At 41.0% G+C, this 16246-nt stretch overlaps 1 protein-coding gene across 1 annotated transcript; it reads left to right on the top strand.

Moving 5' to 3' along the window:
- Positions 1-1329: 1329 nt before the first annotated feature.
- MPHOSPH6 (M-phase phosphoprotein 6) lies at positions 1330-15825 on the top strand. The gene is made up of 5 exons (XM_081118232.1): positions 1330-1432; positions 5507-5619; positions 9256-9346; positions 14627-14721; positions 15122-15825. The coding sequence occupies exons 1-5, from the start codon at positions 1382-1384 to the stop codon at positions 15252-15254; spliced, it is 483 nt and encodes a 160-aa protein (XP_080974358.1). The 5' UTR covers positions 1330-1381; the 3' UTR covers positions 15255-15825.
- Positions 15826-16246: the final 421 nt, after the last annotated feature.

Here is a 16246-nt window from a genome sequence, read left to right as displayed (position 1 = left end):
GGTTTTCCCCTCAACTTTCAAGCCTTAGCACTATCATCTGACAAGAGCCATCCCAAGACCACCCTATTTAAAGTACCCCTAAAAATCCCTCTATCACGTGGTGTCCTTCCCTCCAGGGCGCTTGCCAGACTGTCAGCTCCAGGAAAAGTGGGGGGGGGGGGGTATGTGTGTTTCCAAACTGTTGTAGCCCAGTCTCACACAGAGTTATGAACGAGTGAATTTCTGTAACTACTTACCCCATTATAATGACTTTTCTCTAACCCACTGAGAAAACCTGCCCAGGAAGGGACACATTTTCATGAAGCTTTCTGAATCTCAGCTCTAACGCTTACCGGCCCTGAGATCTCTGGCGAGTCCCTGAACCTCCACGGGCCTCAGGCTCCCTCACCATAGGGCAATACCTTCTTCCGAGTGCTGAGGAAGGTGAAAGCAGACACGCCTGGGACCCAGCGCGAGAAGCTGGCCCACAGCGCGCGATCCGCTCAAACGCCAACAGGGCGATGCTCCCCACAGCGCGGCGCCCGTGAAGGGTGTGCAGAGAGGCTCTTAAGCTATGATCGTTTCGGTTCTTTAGACTAAAATACGGTCGTCTTCTCTCCTCATAGGCCTTTGCCATCTTTTGCTATTCTTCCTATTTAACGGAAAGATGATTTAGGTTCAAGGACGCACGCAACAGTTAATACGAGAGCTTAACGTTGTTTTCTAGCGCGTTTCTGAAGCCAGGACGCCCGGGTTTATAACCCCCTCCCCTGAGGGTGACTTTGGGCTACTTAAGGAACCTCTCTACACCTCAATTTACTCAAATGCGACGCGGGGACAAGGACAGTACCACCCCGCGGGGTATTGTAAATAGAAAATGAACTATTTATTACACGTAAAGCGATGCAGGACATAGGGAGCCCGCCGTCCATGTTAGAAACGTGAAGAAAAAAAAAAACAACAGTCCAGGCAGGATGGTGTGGCAACCGTCTCAAAGGTCTCACCGGGACAACTGAGTCAGCGACGCGCGGCAGGTCGGGGTCCGTGAGGCGGGCCCGGCCCGAGGCCGCTCGGCGCGGTGCGGGCCTGCTGGGCTCGGCCGAAGCCCGCGACGGGACCACAGCTCGCAGCGACCAGAGCTTCGGCCTCCTCCGGCTTCGGCCTCAATTAAGAGTCTTTCATCCCTGCGAGGGCGGTGGCGCCCTTACCCCGAGCTTCCAAACATGGTAACCGCGCCCTGAAGCCAGCGCGCGAAGAGCCGCGAGTGTTCAAACGCGAGAAACAGGGGCGCGGCCACGGGGCGGGGCGACGCACGCTACGTAAGACGCCGACGCTTTGTACGTAGCGGCGCGCGTGCGCGGTGGGGGCTCGCGGCGGAGTGCGGGACCGGGCCGGAAGCATCATGGCGGCCGAGCGCAAGACCAAGTTGTCCAAGAATTTGCTGCGCATGAAGGTGCGGGGTGCGGTGGAGCCAGGGAGGGAGGCCAGGGCCACCGGGTCCTGCTGGCCTTGCCGAGGCCGGGGCAACGGGTGTGCGGGGAGGGGGCGGCCAGAGGGCCTCCAGCTCTCGCGTTCGTTCATTCATTCACGTAGCGCCTGCTCTGCGTCAGGCACTGGGAACTGGATTAGAAATCCCGCGGATTCTCTCGTAAAGCCGGAGGTCGATCGAATAGGAGAGACAGAGACGTAAACAAGCAGTTAGGATACTATGTGCGGTGAGGCTGGAAGCGCTGGGAGCCCCGAGAACTCATTTGGGCTTATGCGGAGCGGTGCTTAAGTAGAGACTGAAGGGTGGTTGGGAGAACTGGGGGATGAGAGGGTTCAGAAGTCTGAGAGGCAAAAGCCAAGAGAGGTCTATGCTAAGTTTGAAGAACTAAAGATAATTCAGTATGTCTGGAAGGCGAGTAGCAAAAAATGGGCCTGAAACAGTGGGCGGGTCAGAGCTGGGAATTTCAAGCCAGAACAAGGATGTTTTTCTTTATCTGGTGAGCGTTGGGAAGCTGTTGAGCCCGGGGAACGGTATCATTAGCTGTGCCTTACTCCGTGCTGTGGGGGAGACTTGGTGAAAGACAGACAGGATTGCGGTCAGAAAGACCACGCGGAAGTTCTGAGGAGCTGGGTGAGGGCTGCAGGGGTGGCGCGATGGAATTGTAACAGTTGAGGTTAAAGTGAGTTATGTCAAGCAAAATTGGTTTTTATAATTCAAATTTAATCAAGTAGTATCAAAATGGGGGGGGGGAAACAAGGCTAGCTAAAATGAATACAGGAATTAAAACGGGGAAGCAATCAATCTTTAAAACTTAATAATAGCAAACACGTATAGCTCTAGGCTATGTGCCAGACACTGTTCTGAGTGCTTTGCCTATATCACCCCAAGAATGGCAGGTAACCCCTTGAGGTGGGTACAGTTATTATCCCTCTCTAGCAGTGGAGGCAGCTGAAACAGAGAAGTAACTTGCCCAAAGTTCCTTACTGCTAAAAAAGCAGTCTGGCTCCAGAGCGCCTTTGCTCTTAATTACTGTTGGTAATTACTGTTGGTTGCTGAACACTTATAGATGTAAACCATTAGGTTGTGCGGTTTTCAGGAAGAGGAAGCAAGGGGTAAATAATGTTCTGAAAGGTTGAAGAGTAAATACTACGTGTACAAAATGAGAATTGGGTTGAGCTAGGCTGTAACCAGGGATGAATAGGGCGAGCGAAAGTGGAGGGTACGTCATAGCATAATTTATACTGTCTAAAGGACTTCTTTCACGCATATTAGCAAAATTTGAATCTTGACTGAACAGAGTTTTCTGTTAGCTTATGGTTTGTGATCATTTAGATTTCGAAGAAGTGGAGTGGATTGACAAAACAGCACTGAAAAGATTTTAGAAGTGTTTAACTCTTGGAGTAAGTTAAGTGAATGCGTGCTGGGTGATTAGGGCCCAGACCAGAGATTCAGCTAGGAAGTTAGGAATGAAGAAATTGACTTTAAGAAATTGTTTACTCCTTACCCAAATAATTGAGAGAGATTCAATTAGACATTGAAGCAAAGGAAAGGTTCTCTGTTTGGGTTAACAACTTCCATCATTGATAAGAAGGAACTCATTGGCAAGAGAGCAGGAGACGCTGTATGTACAGGTAGAGATGAGTGTCTTATGAGAAGGAAGGGAGCAGCTGCCTGAGGTTACTGTACTCATTGTAGCTGTTCATCCAGAGCTAAGTGTAGAGCAAGAATGACAGTGTTGAGGATTTAATATCGACTCACTTATTTGCCAGTGTACTTGAAGCCCCCTGACTGGGCTCAGCTATTGGGGGCTGGAGATTGATCCTGATGGGAAGTAGACAGTGAAGAATGTAGGTGGAAGGTCTGTCAGGGTGATAGAATTGTTGTAGAGAGGGTGCTGATTTGTGATTTTAGCTCTTTTGGACTCTAAGACAGGAGTTGGTGAACTTTTTCTGTAAAGTGATAGGTAAATATTTATTTGTGGGCCAGTCTGTCTACTCAGCTTGGCCATTGTAGTTCAGAACTAAATGAGTGTGGCTTTGTTCCAGTAAAACTATTTACAAGAACAGAAGTCTAACCTAAGGACTAAATTTTGTGATACCTGCGCCAGGCCCTCAGTTGTGAGTAAAACTAAATCACTGGCTTTAGAGTATGTTTTTCGATGTTGTGGAAACAGAAGAATTGAACTGCTACCTAAGTCTGGAGTTGCTTCATTCATAGTCACAGGGTTTCCTATCCTTTCCATAAGTAAAGAAATGTGTATATGTGTATGCGTATGCATGTATATATTTTGGTACAATTAATATGGCCATTTCCCATACCATAAAGAATATCTACTTTAAAAGAGATAAAAGAGCATATGGACAGGATTGGTGATTACCACAAAGAATATGAGTAATGGAATAAGATGTACAAGAAAGGAAATCTGGAAAAATAAGACGAGTCTAGAACCAGTTATATTCAGAGAACCTTTATTGAACTCTTTTCCATGTACCAGTTGCAGCCCAGGTACCAGTAATACAGGATGATCAAGGGACATCGTCTACATTCACAATCTTAGTCTTTTGGGAGACATAGAAGAAGCGTAATGAACAATAAGCCGGTGTTTATAAAGCTGGTACAGAAGCAAGGAAGTTTATCAAAGGAGACATGCTCTGGGCCTTCACAAGTGACTATTTTGTCAGGCATAAAATAGAAGCATAATGTTGAATAGCAGAACAGAAGGACTGGGAAGTACAGGGTGTGCTTTCCAGAAACTGCCAGTTCTCTCCGGTGGTGAGGATATAGGTACAGGTGAAAGGATGAGGGCAGACAAACAAGGAGTGCAAAGCCAGGAGACTGACGGAGCAACCCACAGAGCTTGCCCAGGCTTCACCATTTTACTTGCACTCTGTGTGTGTGAGTGTGTGTGTTTTAACAACCATCACATTCAAGATACAAAGCTGCTCTGTCACCACAGGATCCCTCTAGCTACACCTTTGTACAACACCCACTCCCTGTGTCATCACTAACCACTCCCTTCGCAACCACTAATCTGTTATTCTTATAATTTTGTTATTTAAAGGATGTTAGGTAAGTGGAATCATACAATATATAGCCTTTGAGATTGGCTTTTTTTTCACTCAGCATAATTCACTCAAGATCCATTTAAGTTAAATATATGAATAGTTCCTTCCTTTTTATTGCTAAGTAGTATTCCATGCTGTGGATGTACTACAGTTTATTTTAACCATTCACCTGTTCAGTATTTTGATTGTTTACAGGTTTTCGCTATTACAAATAGAGCTGCTGTGATTATTCATATATAAGTTTTTGAGTAAACGTAAGTTTTCATTTCTCTGGGATAAATGCCCAAGAGGACAGTTGCTGGGTAATATCTGCCTGGCTGTTTTCCACAGAGGAGATCCAGTTTCCTCGCATCCTCATGAGAACTTGCTGTTATCCCTATATTTTATTTGTGACATTTTTCAAGTCACTTCATTTAGTAGTCATTGGTAAAGCCCTTATGCCTAAAAATGCTTGTATTTTTGGAAGAGCTGGTGTGGAGGGAAAAGCAGTATGGAGCCTGGATAAGGGAAAGAAATAGGGGTAAATGGAAACCAGTGGAATCGTAGACCTAACTGCTGGGTGGTTTCTGAATTTATTTTTTTCCTGTATTGATACTTTATCATTTTTCTGTGATTAACTTCTTGGTTTATTTGCCTGTCCCCTGGAAATAGAGCTATTGTTTGTGCTGGGGAGAGACTAGCAGCAGGACTGCTATTTTGTCTGGCCTATTTTGAGTTGAGCTTCTGCAAATTTTAGAATAAAGAGCAGCTGTAGAGTTGATGAGCTTTTCAGAGAATAGATACAAGTGACCAACAGGCTTACTGATGTAGCTTTGCTTCCGTCTACATTTATAGAGTCCTCAGTCATGAGATGGGATTCCTGGAGAAATGGGCAAGGGCAAGTGAAACAATAAAGTTGTTTGAGGTTGGTTATTTTTTTAGCTCTGAGTTGGGGAAATTAGTTGCTGACACTGATTTTGTTTTGTTTTGATAGTTCATGCAAAGGGGACTGGATTCAGAAACCAAGAAACAACTAGAAGAGGAAGAAAAGAAAATCATTAGTGAAGAGCACTGGTATTTGGATTTGCCAGAACTTAAAGAGAAAGAGTAAGTTTTGTTAGAAATTATATTAATGACATTTCGGGCATTCAAAGCAAAATCCTTGTAAATGTAACTCATCATCTATTCAGTTTCTTGAATTAGCCTTACAATTAGTTTTCTAAAATTATTAAACCTGTAAGAGGTCTACTTGAATTTATGCATTTTTCCTGGCCCTCGGCTGTCATATATAGCATTGTTCTTTCTTTGCATTGCATAAAGGAATCTAGCCCATACCTCTGATAGTAACTGGGGACCTTTTATGAGACTCTGTAATGTACTTGCTACATATTAAGTTCCAGAGATTAGGTGTGTATTTCAGGGCTCTCCAGTTTTATTTTAGTTTAACAGAATTCTTCATTAGACTGAGATTCTTAAAAGCAGATCAAGAAATTTTTGTTTGTTTCTTTTCTGTTTTTAAAAATTTTATTATTACTACCAGTCATCTTAGTTAACATTTATTGAGTCTGGAGCGTGTGCTAGGAACTTGGCTAAGCACTTATATCTTTCAATTATTTAATCCTCATAGCAAACTTGAGAGCTGGCTACTGTATTTTATCCATTTTATAGTTGAGGAAACTGAAGCTTAACAGAAAATAACTTGCTCAGAGTCACCCAGCTAGTCATTGCTAAAGCTGAGATAACACACTAGACCATTTCTCTTCCACTGTAAGGTTGTCTGGTGCTTGATAAATAATTTTGAATGAAGGAGTGATGGATTCACATTATTCATTAGTTTATATAAATTCTTCTGGAAGCTACTTATCATTCCTCCTTGATGCTTTTCTTACCTTAGTAAGCTCTGTGCTAAGGAGGTTTTACTTAAACTTTATCAAAGGACTGAAGATACTGCTTATTATCTTCAGGTACATTTATGCTTTTCCTTTCTATACCTTATAATTTATTTTTTGTTTTTAACATGTTGTACTTCATTGTTCATTTGACTGATCTTCTCTGGATCTTTTTTGGAAGGTCAGATACCCTTCTCTAAAGATAGAAAGTATGTCACACCAGGAGGGATGGGAGGAAGGTACTTTGCTTTCTCTGCTTACTTCTCTGTGTACTTGCTTTCCTTTACTGCTTCCCAGAGGAAGGAAGATGTTAGTGAGGAAGGGGAAGGTAATGTCAGAGATGGTATGGATTTGGAAGCAGGGGGTACTGGTAAGGAGCTGTAATTTAATTTTATGCTTTGACTAAACTTGCACAAAGTATCCCAGATATTTTGTTACTTTCATTGAAGGGCAGGATGATTTCCATCTTGATTTCAGTATCACCCGCTGGATTCTTTTAAGTCCTGCATTCAGCCTGTAATATGTTGTTTTGGTTGAAGTATATAAAGAAAGTCCACCCTCACACATATGATGTAGTTGAAAAGGTAGAGGTGTTGTAATAGCTTTTCAGATAACTCTTTGATATTACTCTAAAACTCAATAAGTAGTAGTTTTTTAAAAGTTAACCCCAGTGTGGAATCTGAAAACATGTTAGAACCTTTCATAATCATTGGTCTAGCTTACATTTTGAATAGATCTTTTGTCAGTGCTTAATTTCATAACATCATGTATTTCTCATTTGGAATACATTAGTTTAATGAGTTATATAGATTTTCCAAATAACTCATTTCATAGTACAGTATCAAAAATTACATTCATTAATATCACCATGGGTTTCATCAGAAATGTCTTTAAGTATTGGGAAGCTGTCAAGCCCAAAATGACATATACAAGCTATTCAAAATTCTAATTTTTGCTTAAAGCTTGAATTGCAATTAAGTATTGTCAGTCATCTCCCTTGAAGTGACAAATTTACTTTATTTTCAAGAAAACATCTACTAAGTACCCAAGTCTGAATAACTACAGTTACAGTGTACCAAGAAAAAAATAGCTCAGTCAACTCACAGCTCAATCACACATGCATTTTCTCAAGACAGTCATACTTCACTAGCCAGAAGCACCTTATATATGCTTCCCATTTTGTGTAGAGAGTATTTTTTAAAGTGTAATCAAGGGCTGAGATCAAGGGCAATTAATACATTTTTAGTGCTTCATCTAGGACATAATTATTGGTGGGGTTTTTTTTTAACTGAAAGCTGGCGTTCAGTGAACAATGTAATGACTGGTGTCACTACTTTAATTCATAATAAGATGTGGTTTTACCCATAATTGCTTTTGCACACACTGTGCAAATGTCAAATTGTGAAAAAGACAAATAGCATCTTGGTGTTATCGGGGAAATAATTTTGACCTCCTACCATTTTTACTTTCTCTCCTCCTTTCAAGTGATAGAGGTTTCCTAACTGTTTCTCAGGCATGCCACTTACATTCTCCTCTCAGGGCCTTTACTTTTAACTAGTCCCTCAGGTATTTTCCCCAGGTATCCTCATTTCTTGTTCTTCACTGTCTTCTGGACTTTGCTCAAATATCACCCCATCCAAGAGGCCTACCCAGACCATACCTCATAAAGCAACCAAGGACAAATTCTTTAGATAAAAAAAATTTGGATGAATTGGATAGAATTCTGTTTTTATGTCTCTTGGTTAAAGGTGGAATTGCTGGATCATAAGGTCAGCATATATATTTTTCTTTTTTTATTGTTCAAAATATTACAGACGTCCCCTTTTTTCCCCATTGATCCCTTCCACCCCTCACCCACTCCCGTTCGGCATATATTTTTTGTTTGTTTTTTAATCCTCACCTGAGGATATTTAGGGGGAGAGAGACATTGATGTCTCCCGTCCGAGCCCTGACGGTCTGGGGATCAAGCCTGCAACCCAGGTACATGCCCTTGGCCAGAATCGAACCTAGGACCCTTCAATCCTCGGGCCAATGCTCTAACCACTGAGCAGAGTCGGCTAGGGTCAATCACCTGTCCACCCTCATTTCTGCCCATTTTCTACTTTTCATCTAGCTTTCCCAGTGATTCTGTGATATACCCAGTATTTTTACAATAAATTCCTTCTCTGCTTAAGTCATCCAGAGTAAGTCATTGTTCATAGCTAAGAGTTCCGACTAATAAACTCTTTTAAAGCTGCCCAGGACTCTTAATTTCTGGGTATTTACTAATAAAGAACTTGGTGTGGGGTGTAAACATCAAGGAAATTTTGCATCATGTATGGAAAATTCACATTTATAAATACTTTAGGTCTCTACATTGTGCATTTATGTAAATTAAATGTAGTATGTAGAAGAGGCTGTGCCTCCAGCCCACAGTTCTTATCTAATATGTTCGCCACACATATTAATCCTTTTTGGGGGATTTTTTTAGTAGGTTTTTTTTTTTGTTAATCCTCACCTGAGTATATTTCTTCCATTGCTTTTCAGAGAGAGTAGGAAGGAGGGAGAGAGAGAGAAACATTGACTGGTTGCCTCACGCAGGCACCCCAACCAGGGGCGGAGGAGTGAACCTGCAACCGAGGTACATGCCCTTCAGTGCGTGAGCCAACACTCTAACCACGAAGCCACACCCACTAGGGCTAATCAGTTTAATTTCTAACCCTAGGTTAGAAATCTTACTGCAGTTTTACTTGATTCTAATGATAACTATAAGATTGATTTTTTTATTTTTTTTTTTGAAATCTTGACTTATATTTGCTGTGCTTTGTTGTTATAAGTAGACATACTATTAATACAGGTTTATTTTCCCATTTAGGAGTTTCATAATAGAAGAGCAGAGTTTCTTGTTATGTGAAGATCTTCTGTATGGAAGAATGTCATTCAGAGGATTTAATCCTGAGGTTGAGGTATTAAATATAATTACTTCAAATTTAAAATTTTTCCAATCGAATTCTTTATGCTAATAATTGGGTTTAGGTTTTTCCCCACCTGGTACCATTTCTCCTTATTATATGGAAAATAACAAGTCTTGAAATACTGCCATAGCTATTTAAAGAAATTGCAGGCATTGCAGTCTAGTTTTATGATAGAATTGAGTAGATAATTTAATGTAGCAGTATAAGTCCCTAACAGTGCCACACTGTGTTAGAATTTCAGCTCGGGTCTTTTACAGGAACGTCAGGATTTTATTCATATGATACCATTATGAAAAATTATTTTCTCGCATCTATAAATGTATCTTTTCTATTGGAAAAAAATGTTACTTAAAAATTGAGTAATTTGACTTTTTATGGGCAGGTTTTGTTGCAAACTTATAAATAGATTTTTAAAAGAATCCTTTAGGAAGTTGGTTTGAAAAGTAAAATAGTCACCTTATAATTGCTCTGTTCATTTGAATTTTCCTTCCTCAGGTTTTTAAAGAAGCACATGCCTTCACTTAACAAAAATCAGAAATCTGGTTGTATATTAAAAGCCATCCTGTCAGGTACTTGACCAACCAAATGGGGGTCTATGATATAAGTTTTAGTTTTATATCACTTGAAGCCAGGGTTTCTCAGCCCTGGCACTATTTGATGTATTGATCCAGATTGTTCTTTGTGGCAGGGACTGTCCTGCACATTGTAGGATGTTTAGCAGCATCCCTAGTCTCTTTCCTCTACCCTCTAGATGCCAGTAGTGTGCACACGCATGCACACACACATACACACCCAGTTGTGGCAACCAAAAATGTCTCCAGACATTGCCAGAGGTCCCCTGGTGAGCAGAATTTCCCTGGTTGAAAACCACTTTTCTAAGGATGCCAGTAGACAACCACAGCTAACCAAATTAATTGCCAGAGTTTATGTAAAGATTATAGTTTAATCCCCCCCACCCCCTTAAAGGGTTATGGTAATTAAGCTGTTAAATTTACTTTATACAAAATCAACACTAAAAGTGTTTGTTTTTAATACATGCTTTCCTTGCTTTGGCCTGCTTAAAGCTTTAGATTGGGAAAAGAAAGAGGGCAATAGAGCAAAGGAGGAAAAAACAGATAGATAATGAGTGTGTGATACCCAAAGACTGAGGCTGTGGGTGGACAGGCGCTCCAAAGTATGTCTGGTGTGTGGGAAAAGGAGTTGATCTGGCCCTCAGAATTTGATGTGAGAGGTCATTAGGAAATGATTTTAATTACTGGCACTCTGTACCATTGAGTACACTCTGGGGAAAAGTTTTGAACTGTTTGATTTACAAATCTGAGCTGTCATAAAAATGTGAGAAAAGTTCAATATACCTGGTTATGAAAAGAGTGATAGCAACTTGAGAGCGCTTACTTTATTATAAGCAGGATGTGTTTAGAACACAAGTTTAATATTGCATGTGTGTCTAGTAACACCTGGCATAGAGTTTATTTTCTCGGTAGATATTTATTCGGTGCCTGTGGTGCATCAGTCCTCTTGAGGCACTGGAAATGCAGCAGGGGACCCAAGTGTATGCCCTCACAGAGCTTGTATTCCCGAAATTATTTTATTTTTAGTCCTTTAAATGTTGGAAAAGCTAATTGAGACTGGTTTCTCGTCCACTTTCCCTTCCTGTTCTACCTTTGCTGTAAAGAAAGTATTGTACAGTAAAAATAAAATCTGTCAGAGGGTAACTATCAAGTAAAGGTTAATGTGAGAAAAGATGGGGGAGTCCCAGGACACATGGACATCATGCAGGATACATTATCCACCCTCATGTTTGGGTGCGAGGCAGGTCCTCCCCATTATACCAGAGCCAACTTTCCAGTTCTTCATCCAGCAATTTGCTGCCCCACCACTGCCATAAAAAAATAAAAATGCATTTAAAATTACTCTTGACTATAATACTTTTATGTTTGGTTCAAAGATGGGAAGTTTGGAGGAAATCTGAAAGTTTACTCTTTCTTTCCCCTACTCACTAGAGTATGTAACAGTGTGTCTGTTTTGTTTTTTTAATAATTTTTTATTTTCAATTACAATTGACATACAATATCATATTAGTTTCAGGTGTCCACCCCAATGATTAGATATTTATATGAAGTGGTCACCTTGGTAAATCTAGCAGTATCCATCTGACACCATACATAGTTGTTACAATATTATTGAATATGTTCTCTGCTGTATTTTACATCTCCGTGACTATTCTGTAATACCAATTTGTCAATCTTTTCACCTTTCACCTATCTCCCCATTCCCCCTGCCATCTGGCAACCATCAGTACGTTTTCTATATCTATGAGTTTATTTTGCTTGTTTGTTTATTTTGTTTTTTAGATTCCACTTATAAGTGAAATCCTCTAGCATTTGTCTTTCACTGCCTGACTTATTTCAGTCAGCACAATGCCCTCATGTTTTTGTAGATGGCAGGATTTCATTCATTTTTTTTTTTAATGGCTCGGTCCTATTTCTTTGTATATATGCACTACTTCTTTAGCCATCATTTACTGATGGACACTTAGGTTGCTACCACATCTTGGCTCTTGTAAATAATGCTGCAATGAATGTACAGATATGTATCTTTTCACATTAGTGTTTTCGGTTTCGTAGGATAAATACCCAGAAGTGGAATTACTGGGTCCTTCTTTGTCTCTTGTTGTAGCCTTTGTTTTAGTCTGTTTTCTCTGGTATAAGTAATGCTGCCCCAGCTTTTTTGTTTGTTTGTTTCCATTTTCATGAACTATCTTTTTCCATCCCTTTACTTTCAGTTTGTGTGTCTTTTGATCTGAAGGGAGTCTCTTATAGACAGCATATGTAAGGGTCTTGTTTTCTTATCCATTCAGCCATTTGGAGCATTTAATCCACTTGCATTTAACAGAATTATTGATAGATATGTATTTATTGCCATTTTATTATTTATGTTTTTTATCTTTTTCCTTCTTTTTCTTGTGATACTGGTTTTGTGGTGATAAACTCCTTTAGCTTTTTCTTGTCTGGGAAGCTCTTTTATCTGTCCTTTGATTCTAAATGATAGCTTTTCTGGGTAAAGTAATTTTGGTTGGAGGACCTTGCTTTTCATCACTTTGAATATTTCATGCCGGTCCCTTCTGGCCTGCAAAGTTTCTGTTGAGAAATCAGCTGACAGTCGTATGGGTGCTCCCTTGTAGGTATCTGACCGCTTTTCCCTTGCTGCTTTTAAGATTCTCTTTTGTCTTTAACCTTTGGCATTTTAATTATAATGTGTCTTGGTGTGGGCCTGTTTAGGTTCATCTTTTTTGGCACTTCCTAGACTTATGTGTCTGTTTCCTTCGCCAGGTAGGGGAAGTTTTCTGTGATTTTTTTCAAATGGGTTTTCAGTTCCTTGCTCGCTTTTCCTGGCACCCCCATGGTGCTAGTGTTGGCATGCTTGAGGTGTCCCAGAGGCTCCTTATCCTGTCCTCACTGTTTTATATTCCCTTCTTTTTGCTGTTCTAGTTGGGTGTTTTCTGCTTCCTTATCGTCCAAGTTGCTGACTTGATCCTCTGCTTCATCTACTCTGCTGTTGCTTCCCTGTAATGTATTCTTCATTTCAGTTAGGGCATTCTCCATTTTTGACTGGTTCTTTTTATGTTTTCTTTTTCCATTTTTATGTTTCCTATCCCTTTGTTGAAGTTGTCACTAAGTTCATCACTTCTCCAAAGTTCATTGATCATCCTTACAACCAGTGTTTTGAATTCCACACCTGGTAGATTGCTCGACTCCATTTTTGGGGTTTTGTTCTATTTGGGACATTTCTTTGTCTCTTCATTTTGGCTTCCTCCCTGTGTTTGTTTCTATATATTAAATAGATCTGCTACATCTCCTAGTATTGGTAGAGTGGCCTTATATGACAGGTGTCCTGTAGGGCCCAATGGGGCAGCCTCCCCAGTCACCCGAGCTGGGCACTATGCCCCCTGTGGGGGCTCTGTGCAGTCCTGTTGTAGTAGAGCCTTGATTGCTGTTGGCACGTCATTTGGAGGTATTTACCCCTTGGTTGATCAACTTCGAGGACTGGCCGAGACCACTGTGGAGGATGTGATGTGCAGGGATTGACTGCACAAAGCAGGTTGCACTTCAGCATGTCCCTGATGCCCACTGAGTTCGCCTCTTGAGTGTGTTCCTCATGGAGGTGGTTGAGTTGTAATCTGGTGTGATCTGAAAGCTGTCCACCAGGTTTGCTGGCTCTGGGGCCTCCCAGGAAGTACAGGACAAGGTCAGCAGCTTCCTGTGCCCTGCCTGGGGCCACAGCATGAACTACAGGCGTCTGCTACAGAGCTGGGCTTGGAGGAGCACAGGAGAGGCCAAGCTGTGAACCGTGGTCGGCTGCTGCTAGTGCCAGGCCACAGGTCATTTAGCAAGAAGTACAGGGCTGAGGCTGGATGCTACTTATTTGAGAGATTTTCTAAAAGTCCACAGCATAAGCCAAGACAGGCCATTTGTATGGAAAAGCCACTGGAAACGGCTTGTGTGGAGCCACAAGTTGGGTGGGGTAGAGTCTCAGAATCACCAGGGCAGGGAGAATAGTGTAAGCCTGGTTGATGGAGATTCAGATAGCATCCCCCGGCCAGCTCTGGGGGGAGGGCTCAGCAAAGGAACAATGGCCTATGCTAGCACTTCTGTCTGGGAGAAAGCTGCCCCTTCAGCCATCACGATGATGCCAGTCATTCATTTCCTCCCTGTGTGTCCCTGGAGCCTTTGGAGCTGCTGCCCCAGAGCTGGAGCTCAGGGCAAGTGAGTCCGAGTAAGTCTGTGTGCAGGTGCTTTAAGAGGAACACCTGGGACTCCAGCAGCAGCCCTCCGTCTTAGTCAGCCACAATCTCCAGTGGTTTTCACAGCCAGAAGTTAGGAGGACTGTTCTTCCCAGCACTGGAACCCTGGGACGGGGGGCCGGGTATGGGGCTGAGACCCTTCACTCCTCAGGAGATATCCCTCCTGATTTTTAACCACCACACGTTGGTATAGCAGTGTGTCTGCTTTAGGTATAAGTAACTAACAATAAGGTTTATGATCTAAAGTACAACTTAATTAATGACAAGTCTAACCTAGTGGGGCTTTGTCTTACTATGTTTTAAATTCAGAACTGCCTTGTGTTAGCACATTGTGGAATAAAGTATTACAGAAAAGTCCTTATAAATTTTGGCTAGTCTTCTGTTTCTCTACCTTCAAATACGTTTGATACCAGTTCTTTTCACAAGCCTTTTTCGGCCCTGATAGCCAGTGTCGGTATATTTTTCAGAAATTAATGCTTCAGATGAATGCTAAGAACAAAACAGAAGAAGTTGAAGATGAAACAGTGGAGCTTGATGTGTCAGATGAAGAAATGGCTAGAAGGTAACCATTACCCTGGGACAGTTTTGTAATCTGGGCCCAGCACTCATTGGCTCTCACATATGCGCTCCTCCTACCCCCTGGTCTACCACAGCGGGAAGTAGTTTCTGCTTTCTCCAGCACAGCCTGGGATGGGTTCATGCTATTGCAGGCTGGCAGTTGCTGTCTCATTTCCAGTGCTGCTTCCAATGCATATTTTGAATATACATTTCAATTCAGGGTAATAAAAAAACAAAACCCGGGGCAGTTTAGTCATTCTTAAAGAAGTTCATAAGTTTTTGAATCAGATGGTTTATTTTAATTATAGTTTTGATTTTTCTTATTCTTTGTTGCATTGTTGACAAGACTTGATTTCTACCTTTTTTATTTGAAATTAAACTTGTGCTATTTATCATCTTAACAGATATGAGACCTTGGTGGGGACAATTGGAAAAAAGTTTGCCAAAAAAAGAGACCGTGCCAATTATGAAGAAGATGAAAATGGAGACATCAAGCCAGTTAAAGTAAAGAAGACATTCTTAAAGCCCCAAGATTAAAGGGGACGCCTTACGATATTGCTCAGGGGTGCCTTGTGAGAGTTAACACATTTTGGAACTCATTCCAGTGGTTTCTCTGTAGTTAATGTGGTAATTTTATTTGTAAAGAAATGCATAATTTTGGGAACGTGCTGTTTTCGAAACAGAACTGTGATGGATGTTGTGCATCCTTTGTGTGATGGTACTCATCAGGAGTGGGGTTTTAGCCCTGGATCTCCAAATGTGCAAAGGTAATGTTTGCTTCCTAAAAGTTTTTTGACCCTAGATTTTATTTTAATGTATCTCTCTAGTCACTGACCTTAGATTGACTCATGAAGTAATACTAGTGTTTAAGTTGTCCTTATGTTTACATTTTTACTTTAAGTTATTAATAATGTCAAGTCATTTTGTACATTTTGGAATCAAATGTCATGAGAATTTATTATATGTAAATTCATCAATAACAAACATGCCTCTCCGACCTACAGTGTTTGCATGCTACCAAGTCAGTGTGTGGAATTGTGGGTTTTTTTGTTTAAAGCTTTTAATTAATTAAAAAAATAATGTTCTATAATAAACATGTTTTCATATACTTTTTCTGTTCTCTTATACTTTCAAATAATGATTTTAATCTAATTCAGTATTGGAATTTTAAAAAACCAGCCACTAATTTAGAATATGGTTGTATATTAGATTGAATCAGAAGTTGATTTCTATGGGTCAAAACCAACCATCAATTTCCTATAGTATAGCTCAGTAGAATTTACCACCCACCAGGTCACCTCCTAGTCTGAACCTTACTCTAAATAGTAAGTACAGAGGCCCATGGGATTTAGTGTATGTATATGTGTGTCTCTGTCTGTCTGGAGATATGTACCTACGACTTCATTTCATTTCATTCTGTTCCTCGCAACTAAATGAAGTGTATGTATGTATTTTCTCTCTCACTCTCTGAATCTCCTTAAGTTTTTTTTATATATATATTTTTATTGATTTTAGAGAGGAAGGGAGAA

The sequence above is a fragment of the Miniopterus schreibersii genome (assembly GCF_964146895.1).
Source record: "Miniopterus schreibersii genome assembly, chromosome: 18".
In the NCBI taxonomy this organism is placed as follows: domain Eukaryota; kingdom Metazoa; phylum Chordata; class Mammalia; order Chiroptera; family Miniopteridae; genus Miniopterus; species Miniopterus schreibersii.
Note: the sequence above shows the minus strand (reverse complement) of the source record. Positions and strands in the feature narration are given on the sequence as shown.